An 11,747-nucleotide genomic window follows, 5' to 3' on the forward strand; every position below is an offset into this window, starting at 1 on the left:
TAAGAATGAACAAACGAAAACCCAGTCATCTCAAGCCCACTCTAAGCCGGGGTTTCCAAAGCCATAGTAATGAGTACTGCAACAGAACCAAATTCTGCTTTAAAAAAACAAAAAAACAAAACACCCTTACCTATAGACATTTGTGAAATGTGAAAAAAGTGACAAATGTCAAAGCAGTTATATGTAAACATCTGTAAATTAAACTAAAGCTTAGTCTAAGTATTCTTGAGGACCCAGTGGGGCTTCTCAGGGACCTGTGGGGGTCCTCGGGTCCGACGTTGGGAAACCACTGATCTGTTCCGGGCTCCTCGGGAAACTTCTACGAGGAGCGAGAGAAGGAAGTTGCAGCCCATGTTAGGAAATGTTCTCCCTGGGGCGTTACTGTTCGCCGGACGGCTCCGAGCGCTGAGCGCACACGGGATTCGGTCTTAGGCGTGGATCGTCATCACAATAATAACAGTAGTGATAAAAAAAAATCATTCACCATCATGGCTCAAGCAAAAATCCAGGCGAAAATGAACGAAGCTCCCTGCAGCAAGTTCAGCAGGACGCTGTCCATGGCAGATCGCTCCGGACGACTCCTGGAAAGTTTGGATCAGCTGGAAACCAGGTACCGTCACGTAACAGGCCTTGATATGTGCGGTACACACCGTATACTCGAGGAGCTGTTTGGACGTTGTATGGCTGCTCACGCCTCTCACAACTTCAGTGAACCCGGCTCATAAAGCAAACGAACGTAATCCTAAGTAGAGGAGAGAAAGTGGTTGTCGCAATTTTTCAAAACTGCAGCAGATCGCCTCTGATTTAAAATAAAATAAAATTAAAAAAAAAAATTAGTGGGTGTAGGTGGGGATCTTACAACAGAAAAATCACTAGTCCCTGCACCCTAACGTGGATTGATGGTGATATTCCCATTCATCGCCTGAGCATGATAAGGAAGCCGTTATTTTTTTGCAGCGACAGGACGGGGTTGTGTAAGTGGACGGCGGTGGTTGTGACTCTTTTCTGTCTGTGCCAGGGTGGAGGCTTTACGCGAGGCAGCATCGGCCATGGAGCAGGAAAGGGAGTGCATCCTGGAAATGATTCAGTCCATACAGAACAGTCAAGAGATACGCAACATCTGTGCTGGTGAGGCTGCCGACTGCGTTTTTAACAATGACTTTACAGGAAGAAGAAGAGAAAACAAAAACTACAATGGATATGGACTATAATGGTGTGTTTTTAATCCACACATTGTTTGTAGCCGTTGTAACATTGTGATCCAGTGAGGTTATGCTCGGAAGGTCGTATGATAGCTGGGTGGTGGTGCTGAAGAACCCCAAGGGATTTAAAAAGGAACAAGGCAACATGATAGTTTTTGCATCCCACCCAAGAGAAGATAAAAGCTCGCATTAACCCTGACTCCCCCTAGTAACCCATACTTATAGTGTAATGTAGGACATGCACTTCCATTCAAATAATCATACGGTATGTATCAACTATATGGATCCCAATTTCTGATTTCCCAAATGAAGTATGTCCACCTTAACTCAATACAGTACCATAGTCTAACTATAGAATACTGTACATACAGGGATTGGAAATTAGATGAACATCCCTCCATAAACACCACCATTGTGAACCTTATAATGTATTATGTATCAATTTTGTTAAGTGTATTTCGTTGCATTGCATATACACACATGCTGTATTTAAATATATAATACAATATAATGCAATATGATACTAGAATCTTGATCTGTCAACTGCATGGAAAAAAGTGCACTAAGTGCACAGAGTTGAATCATCACCTTTCTGACACAGTCTTGAAAATTAAGTTCCATAAGTTCCACAAGCGTAGTTAATTGTAGTGCAGGTATCTGCAGTGCCATCCTGTTGGATTGCGTTGCGTTAAACTAGGACTGGAGCCTATCCCGACATCGCAGCATACAATAACCAATACCATCACATTTCACCCGACTTGTTTTTGTTTGGATGGTGGGAGGAAACTCCACACAGTAAGGATGAGGACAAGAATCCTGTTGTGAGGTGACACTTTGCCACTGCTCGGCCCCTTACAGTAGATTGCATCGATGTTCTTATTATTCTGCCCACCGCTGTATTACCACTGTATTTAATTTATTTAAGGAGCATTGAATTGTCTCTTACTTTATGTCTTCTAGGGGAGAGAGAGGAGTTAAATTTAACCGCCAATCGTCTAATGGGCCGAACGCTGTCTGTGGAGATCTCTGTTGGCACAATCAGAAACTCCCAGCAGGAGGAGGCGCTGCAAAAGGCCAGATCTATAATAGATGAAATAGTGAAAAAGTTACTGGATGACATGGACGGTGGCCGGCAGCAGCTGCTGGCTCTGCACGCGGCCTGTGTGACTGAGGCGACGCCCGTCCCCATCAACCAAAAGTTTCAGGCCTTAGTGATCAGCTGCGCCCTGGAAGACCAGAAGAAGATCAAGCAGAGGCTGGAGACTTTGTTGAGGAACGTCGAAAATGCTGTAAAGAACATCAAGATTATGGATCACCAAAAACTGGAGGACCCGCAAGCCAATGGCAGTCAATAGGACGCGTCACCACAACATAAAATGTGACTTACATGCTACTAACCTCACTCTGTCGTAACCCAGACCAGTCACTAAGGGACAAATTACAGTGATACCGAACTTTAGGGCCAAAAATACAGAAAAGCACATCTCACGAGTGAACACACATTATCATTCACCCGGAAGGAATATTAAAGTGATTTCTGTGCATAATCAAGTTTTATTTTCACATTATCGTCATATACACTTACCCACTTAATACGAATCGTTTATTATTTAAATCCACTACACCATGCTTGTTCACATACACACTTGAGACAGAAAAAGATACAACAGCATAGTTCCTCATTGCAGGTTTGTTCATTTTTCTTGGAAAATCCAGTGCTGAAAATCAACGTATAAATAAGTGACCATAATGTGTCAGTATATAGTCTACCAAGGTGATACTGCAGTGTAAAAAGCAGTTAATAGCTATTTTATATCTAGGTTGCAGTCACTGTGATAAGGAAAGTGACTTATCCAACATCTGGACTGAGGATCAGCACAAGAGCATCCAAATAACAGTGAAAGAATGTGCCTGGTGAGCACTGGTTAAGGTTAGAAAATTGCTCAATGAATCCAGTGTTCATTGAGTATCTTTTTCTGTTTCACTGTCTCACCTTCTGGATCAGGCACTTGGTTAAGAATTTGGGGAGTGCATACACTACCTCTTTGTGTGAAGGCAACACAAATCACATTAAGCTGTGGATTTTAGTTCATATTTGCACAAAGCCGTTTTTAATGTTAGATTGTGTCAAAAAACTAAATAAAAAAAACACTTTGACTAATAAGTGAATGTGTCAGGGGCGTCCTATTGCTGTAACAGATGGGAATACAGTTATCAGTTGGTTCTCTATTCTACAGCCAGTAGGTTATAACACCCTGAATGAGCGCTTGTCTGCTGTCTTCTTTTTAACTATCCAGTAACATACACGAGTTAGTCTATAGACTGTACGCTGTTAGTGTCAAAGATATTTTTAAAGTGGAGACGTAGCCAAAACAATCACCTGCTGTAAAAAGCTATACACAAAACAACAACTTCAACGGGGCAATGGTAACATAGTGCTATAGTCACATGCTAGTCAGCTATAAACATCTTAGTAAGTTTAACTATAAAGTCTTAACTCAAGGCCCCCATATTAGCTTTTTAGGAGCTTTCAACCATCTCGCATGTTCTTCCTCTATGGAGAGAGCTTGAGCAAACCCCACTTGCTGATGAAGAATGCGACTTGTTGTTGAAAGAGTTTGTTTTTTTTCTGTCAAACTAGTTTCCAGGGTCAAGACTAAACTTCCACGCCCATCTAGGTTACTTGATTAACTTTCATGGGGAGCTGAACACCATCTTTTAGCAACATTTACACTTTTGTGATTATCTCGCCCTGTTAACTCTGACCAAATGCAACTAAACAAAATGTTTAAATGTGAACTTTTGGTTTAAAGCTTGTATTGACAGAAGATAATGGTCATTTGAAATTACACACTGGATGCCGAAGAAAAAAGTAGTTTTATTTAAGTCAGATTACCGTCCAACCAGCCCCAACCTGCACAGCTGTGTGGAGCGCTTCAAGTTGTGATACATCTGTAACTGTTAAAATGAAAATCCAACAATGATTGTTGTTTTTGACAGACTGTAAGCATACATATGTTGGTTTGTCTATCTAAATGTGTGAAATTGGTTTATGAAGTTGTGTGTGAAAAAGTAGAGACACAGTAAAACACAAAGATTATTACAACACCTGAGTGACAGCACATAAGTATGGTTAGTTTTAACTTATGGTTCTTTAAGATTATATGCCATCTTAATAATAAAGTGCACTAAATCCATTCAGTCAAAAAGCAAAAAGGCAAAGTAAACAACATATTACAAGCAAGAGAAAGCTTGAGAAATAATTACACATTTACTGTGCAGGCAGTTTTGAAGAAAAATCAGCAGTAGGACTAAAATGCTTACTGGTTACTGGGGGAGAATGTAAATATGGACAAGGCATCGTGGCATTGCAACCATGGTAAAAACATTCACTGATATGGAAAAAAGGCTTACATGCATTACTTACGCCACACTTTCTTTTTTTCTCAAAACAGAACTGTTAACATACAATCAAATGAGAAAGCTTAAAATATGACACAATCTTAGTACCAATGATATATTTGTTGGACACCTGTTGGGTTGTTCACAACAGACTTTGAAGTGAAAAACATGAACAAATTCAGTCCCATTTGAACTTCATCTGACTCTGGTAACAGATCTGAGATCTGTTACAAAACCTTTAAAAAGACAAAAAAATGCATGCACATGTATTCCCAGATTTCCTATGTAATATAACTCCATGTAAAATACTTTCAAGAAATGTTAATCATTTTAGACGAGAGGTTTAATATATGATATCCCACATTACCCCACATATCTTTGTGCTTGGTAAACCGGTGTCGTTCAGATAATGAGTTTTGGGGAAAAAACTGTTAAAAAAAAAAAAAGACTTGATGCAGAGAAGGCAATGACATACAGTTCACAGCTTGCTGTAATGAGAACTGAGAATTAGTTTGGGAGATCTTTTTTGGAGTATCCTCATGTAGTGAGAAAAAACGAGATTTGCACATCCAGGCCCACACAAGCACCTCAATAGAGAAATATCCAATCCTGATAGTCAGCTTTTTGTAATACCTTCAGAGAGCAAGAGTTTACGTTCTGCTCAAGACACCTCTTTCAGTCTTTTGAATTCTGTATTCCCACCCCTTCTCCCTTTCCCCCATTAAAAAGGGAGCAGGATGATATTAACAAAATAGTAATACCTGATAAGACATTACAGAGGGCAAACCAAAAAATAAAAACCAAGGTCTTGTACCATGATTATGTTTGAAATGTTAGAAGTATAGTGAAATGGAATACAAAGGTATTGGAAATGATTGATTCTTAAGGTAACCAATTAGTTATTCAAAGCTGTACTAAAGTTAAAGAAAAGCTAAGTTAAATATGAAATATGACAAATGTAAACAATTGAAATCAAAACATAGCACAATAACTGATTGTGGCTCAAAGAGCAGAGTATCATTAATTCAACTCATGTTCTACATCATAAAGTCCGAGACTTCATGAAAGTCTGAGAATTTGGTGAACAAATCTGTAAATAAGTGGATTGTAAGTAGACACAGGGGAATATTTTGTGACAAGAGTTATTGATATTTGGTTATATACAGGAGCACATTCTATTAATTCCATGTTACATCCAAATCACTGCAGTGTTAATATTTAACTACAGCTCAGAAAATGGAAATTTGGCACTATGTCAACACTTAAGTGAAAATATCGCTCAACACTGTTGTGATTGTACAAAAATACTTCTGCACAGAGAATTAACTCTGGATTCGATATTGTTTTGTCCATGATAAACAGTATAGTCTGAACCATATTCTGTTGACAGTTAGAAAAATATGGTACAAAATAATCTGTGTATCTTCTACAATGCATGCAAACATATTGCACGCTTGAAATGTCAAACATGATTGGGCAACCAGGAGCAAATGTTTTCACAGAGCAAGAGTGCAACTTTTGCTGTTCCATATTTTGATGAGATGCTTGCAAATCAAGTCACTTTTTTTTTTTTTTAAAACCCACCAGTACTCACAAACGTAACTCTCTTTTTTTTTGAGGGGTTTCATTAAATTCATGACACAGCATAATGTAGCTACAGCTGTTGCTGTTACTTAAGGCAACCACAAGGAGGACCCAAGAGTGCACAAACGTTGACAGGTTTTGTGCACAGATGACTGATGGAGATCCAAGGCTGAACCAAAGGAAATTCTACCATCATTGAGGGGATACAGATTAAACATCAGGTTATTAAAGTGGTATATAGATTAATATTTCCCAGTCTCTGTGGGCTTTGGTCTCTAAATGTGGCTACCTCGATTGATTACAACAATGACCAATCTAGTCTTAGAAACAATAGTGTGTCACTAAAATTAAAAGAATCTATCTAGAGTAGGCTGCAATTTCCAAAAGGATTTTTACTCTTCTTGGTCCTTTGTTTGTTAGGTCGCAAGGTGATGACTTCTCTGCCGTTGGTGGAGCTCTGGTTGCAGACATTACTACTTGTGGTATTAAAAACACCTTTGGAAAAACACAATTTATGATTAATGTCACCTTACTTCAGAAAAAAATTAAAATGTAACACAACAGTTGATTTACAGAAAGATTCTTACCTATTTTATTGCTTGTTGTATGGACCACCTCTGTCTCCTCTGCTGTTTGCTGTTTGAGTCGCTGAAGATACTTCTCAGCTAAGTACTTAAAAACTAAAAAGAGAGAACCGAAAGAAATGTTATGACAGTAACATTCAGAATGAGACTGTTTCACTGGCATAAGACCAGTTGTCCAAATTTTCAGTAACTCACCCTCATTGACATTAAGGTCCTCTTTTACTGAAGCTCGATAAAATCTCAGCTTAAGTCTTTTAGCCAAAGCTTCTGCTTCTTCGCTGTAATGCAAGTACAGAGAATACATATCTTGAATAAATGGTAAGGTATACTGCTTTAATTACATTTCACAGTCATTACCATTTGTCCTTGATATTCAATGGCTTTACTGTTTCAGTGTGATTTTTGCAAAAAAAAAAAAAAGAAAAGAAAAGAAAAGAAAATTACTTTTTTATAACAGTCTCTTCCAGGAGGTCAATTTTGTTCTGCACTAGAACTGTGGGAATATCTCCAACCTCTGCCTCCACCTTCTCCCTCCAGCTGTCAATAGCCTGAAATGACTCCCTGTCCGTGGTAGAGAAGACCAGCACACATGCTTGCGCGCCTGGAAAGCAAGACACCGTGACAACAATTCATGTTTCATGCTGTTAACTCATTTAAAAAAGACCTAATTTATTCTGATGCAAGTATGATGCGTAATTCACCCTCCCTGCGGATGTAAAAACTCTGTCAACTTTAAAACAGCCCTACAGGGGATTTACTATTTAGGTATGTTTGCAGTGCTGTTTGTGCCAGAGCATGTGCCTTGGTTAAATGCCGTACTGCCAGTAAACCATAAAATCTGTGTGAAATAAAAACTTAACCTCAGCTGTCAGTGAGGTCAGTGACCCCAAGGCAACAGCATTATATTTGTCACAGTTGTTGGGGTCTTACCACGATAATAGGCCTTGGTGATAGCGTCGAACTCCTCCTGCCCAGCGGTGTCCCAAAGCATTAGTCGGACCTCTTCGTCATTTACACTAAAACGAGGAGCAGGTAATGAGGGAAAAGTATGTAATAATTTCTAGATAGCCTAACAATAGCCTGACCAGCACAGCACTTTAGTGTTTTTCTGTAATATTCATGTAAGTTTACCAAACCTGCACTTGTAAGAGCTATATCTTGGAGACAGAACATTTGAACATTTTATCTTTACTGTTTCCTAATTAAATAAAATTAAAGTTATGCACCTTATGGGATCCTGATTATTGTAAACTAAAAAATCCTTTATTATTTAAGATGCAATTGTTGTCTGTAAATACAATATATGACTTAACTGTGGCACATCACAGCCCAGTAGTAACTTGATATAAAGGCTATAACTGATAGAGGAACAAGAACTTCTGTGAAACAAGCTACTTACAGTATCTGCCTTTCCAGGAAGTCCACTCCAATGGTCTTTTTGTAGTCCTTAGTGAAGATGCCCTTGCAGTATCGTTGGATCATACTGGACTTGCCAACAGCTCCATTGCCGACTACGACCACCTTGATGGCCACTTCCATGTCCTCCTCCAACATGGTGGCGATGTCTGGCTGCTTTTCTCAGTTCCACTCCGCCCAGGTAGTTTGAGTGATGTGACACAAACACATATACCACCTGAAAGAATAAAATAATTCAAACATTGATGTGTGGCACATGTTGAGGTACTATAAGTAAAACATATCCAGCTGAAACAGCAGCACGAGCTCAACTATTATATTGTCTCGTATTATTATTATTTAATACATCCTGATCTGGATTACATTTGAAGCCCCAGTGTCACTGACAGATATCTGTGTATTAATTAAGAAAATATGCTCAACTATAAGTCTGTTATTGTTTAATGGTTAGTCGTGAATCTTTGAATCTACAAAACTTTTATTCTGATCTGCCCAACTCGTGAATACAGATCAACTAGTAACATTTATAATAACTGATCTATGACATAAATATATATATATATATAATATATATAAATCAGTGGTTACATCCCATTTTATTTGAAGCATCCCAGCTCAGCACTTTTTCCACCAAAAAGCAGCTCTGATTAAATTGGTTAGATAAAGGTGGTATGTCTAAGTAGTCAACTTTTCTTATACTCATTTATTATCTAGTACAACCAAAAATTTAGAAGATACAGGTACCTTTATATTACAAGTTGCTAGGGCTGCAACAAATGTTTATTTTTGTTATTGATTAATCTTATTTTCCAATTAAACTTCTATGTCAAAAATAACAACACATTTTCAAATTACCAGGGCCTACAGCAATTGCGCCTTCTGTTTGGCCAACAGTCCAAACTCTAAAAGTATCAAATTTCAATTTTTATAGCTCATCCAATTTGAAATTATGTTACTTTCAGTACTATAGGTTACCATAAAAATTTATCTAGGGAGAAGGCACACTCTAATAAATGACTTTATATACACAATGACAGGAGTTGTCCTTTAAATTATTATGTGTGTGCTCGAATTGAACAAACCGTTGTAAATTTTACAGGGAACTTGTTCGGAGTGACTGGGCAATGTGTTTATTCTTCCATGAGCACTGAGAGCAGCAGACTACACATAGCAACCAAGTCTTCCACAGTTATATGCATGTAGCTGATGAGTGCAATGCTAAACAACATATTGTGGGAAAGCTGTTCCCGATGGACACTGACAACCTACCGTGTGACAGTGGTGTCCAACAGCCTGTCAGGATTTGAGTCACAATATGTATTGCAGTAGAAGGTATTAGTCATCAACCATAATAGAGCTGCATGATGCAGCAGTTGTTTTGACATGAAGGCAAAATACGGGTTACATTGAAACAGCCTGCTCTTTATTTATACACTCTTTTCATGTGGAGTTTTACACACAAAATGTATAGTCTGGATTTAGATTTCACCTCAACAGGCAATCTCAAAGCTGTACTAAAGTTAAAGAAAAGCTAAGTTAAATATGAAATATGTAAAATATAAACTGAAATCAAAACATAGCACAATAACTGATTGTGGCTCAAAGACCAGAGTATCATTAATTCATATTCTGGTAACAGGCAATCTCTATAGTTGATCTCACTCATTTTAAGTGAACACTCAGGACCCCCTTCTTTCTTTCTTTCAACTTGCCATCTCACAAACCAAGTTACACATTTACAGGTCTTTCAAATCTCTGCCTAATTATTTCTAGACATGTAGTTTAAATTTGTTTTATGGTCACAGAAACTGAATCAAGGTGGGGAGGCTTTGAGGCTGACTATGTACTCTCTAAAGGTTATAGACCACAGCACAACATAATTTATATTTGGAGTAGAGCTGACCACTAGTCTTAAACAGTCTGCTAAATAACACAATGACTGAAAATTTAATTTTAAATATCATGCTGTTAACATTAATAGGGTTGGGCAATTATTTATTGTCTAACACTGTAATCATGTTTTATACCTTGAATTTTCTACACAACGTGTTGTACAATCCAACAATACAAAGTAATACATCAGACTTCTCCCACAATGATTTCTAAAATACCTAAAAATGCTGGCTGAAAAGGTCAGTTCCAGTTTGACTCCCCATTATCTCCAGTATGATAAACACCAATTTGATTGTTAAACCAGTTGAACGGGTCATTTTCCATACCTGCACATATAACTATCCTATCTATATTTAGGGTCTTCTGGTTATCATATTTTTTCCACCTATAATGACATCAATACCCCATTCAAACCATATCTATTTTAAAGACATAAGAGAGAATCTCAAGTTTAGATCTGTCCTTTACATAACATGGTAGCAAGGTATCCTGAGCATTACAATGCACATATAAATGAACTCTGTTAAATATGTAGAAGATAATAAACCTAAAGATAAAACCCCTCCTAGACAGTGAGTCATATTCACATGCTCGCCGTTACTTTACCCAGGCCTCAAGGTGGGGCACCGTTAAGGCCAATATTTTAGGGCACGGGAGAATAAAAATATTATAATGTCATGAGGTGTAACTACTCCTTTCTGCCGAGGTTTACTGTTGCTGTAGGTAAGGTAGTATTTCCAAAGCGTGAGAGTGGAGGGAAGTCGTTAGACAACTTTTCATTGGGCTTTATTGGCCCATTTTAGACTCCCTCGCCTTGGTCAAGATATGACCTGTTGAATAGCAGCTTCAAGTACCGAACAGCTGTTAGTGTAGCCCGTTAAAACTGATTGAAGGAAACGTGCCGGTCAGCGAGGATTAAAAGCTATGAAACCCACAGAGCGAGCAATTTCTTACCTGTTAAAAATCACGCTGCGAGTCATCCGGTGTCCGCCAACATTAGATAAGCTAAACAGCCAGCTAACCCACAATCACATATCTACAGCCTCCCTTTGCTCTACTCTCTGGAAAGAGGAGATGCTAGTGACTCTGGTGCTAAGGTTACCTAGCTAAGGTTAGCCACTTTTCCCCGAGAAAAGAACCTTCTGCTCCTCCCGGTAATGATATCTAGCTAATATCTGCACAGAGCCAGTGTTCTCCGCTTCAAAGCAGCAGATAAAGTTTAATTAATGTCGACAACTGAGTAAAATCTGTGACATTTACGGGATGAAAATTACTATCTATCGGCATTACTATCTATCGGCAAGCCTACGTTTCAGCTAACTACGTTGCGCATGAGAGTAGCTAACCAGGCAACTGACCAGCTCGCTAATGTTTGTTGCTAGGCAGCAGAGCCAAAGAGTGCCCATTGCAAGAGAGTCGACATGAAACGCACGTATCGACTTAGGAGTCGTGAGAACACTTGTAGTTCTCACGACTGTAAATGTTGAAGTCGTTCCCATGCCATTAAATGTTTAATGACTCTTTCCTGATTATGATATTTTCTCCACAGCTATCATATGTGTTATTTGTATGTTTTTATATCTGTTGCCGACTCAAACCCAATGCCCCTATCCTCAGTGGGGGAAGAACTATTCAGAACCTTCCTCCAATGAAAGTATCAATGCGA

At 38.6% G+C, this 11,747-nt stretch overlaps 2 protein-coding genes across 2 annotated transcripts; one reads left to right on the plus strand and one right to left on the minus strand.

The window, feature by feature from the left end:
* Positions 1 to 271: 271 nt before the first annotated feature.
* bag2 (BCL2 associated athanogene 2) lies at positions 272 to 4,068 on the plus strand. Its single transcript, XM_040139359.1, has 3 exons — positions 272 to 610; positions 1,019 to 1,128; positions 2,163 to 4,068. The coding sequence occupies exons 1-3, from the start codon at positions 489 to 491 to the stop codon at positions 2,555 to 2,557; spliced, it is 627 nt and encodes a 208-aa protein (XP_039995293.1). The 5' UTR covers positions 272 to 488; the 3' UTR covers positions 2,558 to 4,068.
* A 15-nt stretch (positions 4,069 to 4,083) lies between these two features.
* rab23 (RAB23, member RAS oncogene family) lies at positions 4,084 to 11,522 on the minus strand. Its single transcript, XM_040139358.1, has 7 exons — positions 11,036 to 11,522; positions 8,172 to 8,405; positions 7,703 to 7,788; positions 7,217 to 7,373; positions 6,968 to 7,050; positions 6,776 to 6,868; positions 4,084 to 6,683 (listed from the first exon to the last, which is right to left on the minus strand). The coding sequence occupies exons 2-7, from the start codon at positions 8,324 to 8,326 to the stop codon at positions 6,550 to 6,552; spliced, it is 708 nt and encodes a 235-aa protein (XP_039995292.1). The 5' UTR covers positions 8,327 to 8,405; positions 11,036 to 11,522; the 3' UTR covers positions 4,084 to 6,549.
* Positions 11,523 to 11,747: the final 225 nt, after the last annotated feature.

The sequence above is a fragment of the Xiphias gladius genome, chromosome 11, assembly GCF_016859285.1.
Source record: "Xiphias gladius isolate SHS-SW01 ecotype Sanya breed wild chromosome 11, ASM1685928v1, whole genome shotgun sequence".
Taxonomy (NCBI): domain Eukaryota; kingdom Metazoa; phylum Chordata; class Actinopteri; order Istiophoriformes; family Xiphiidae; genus Xiphias; species Xiphias gladius.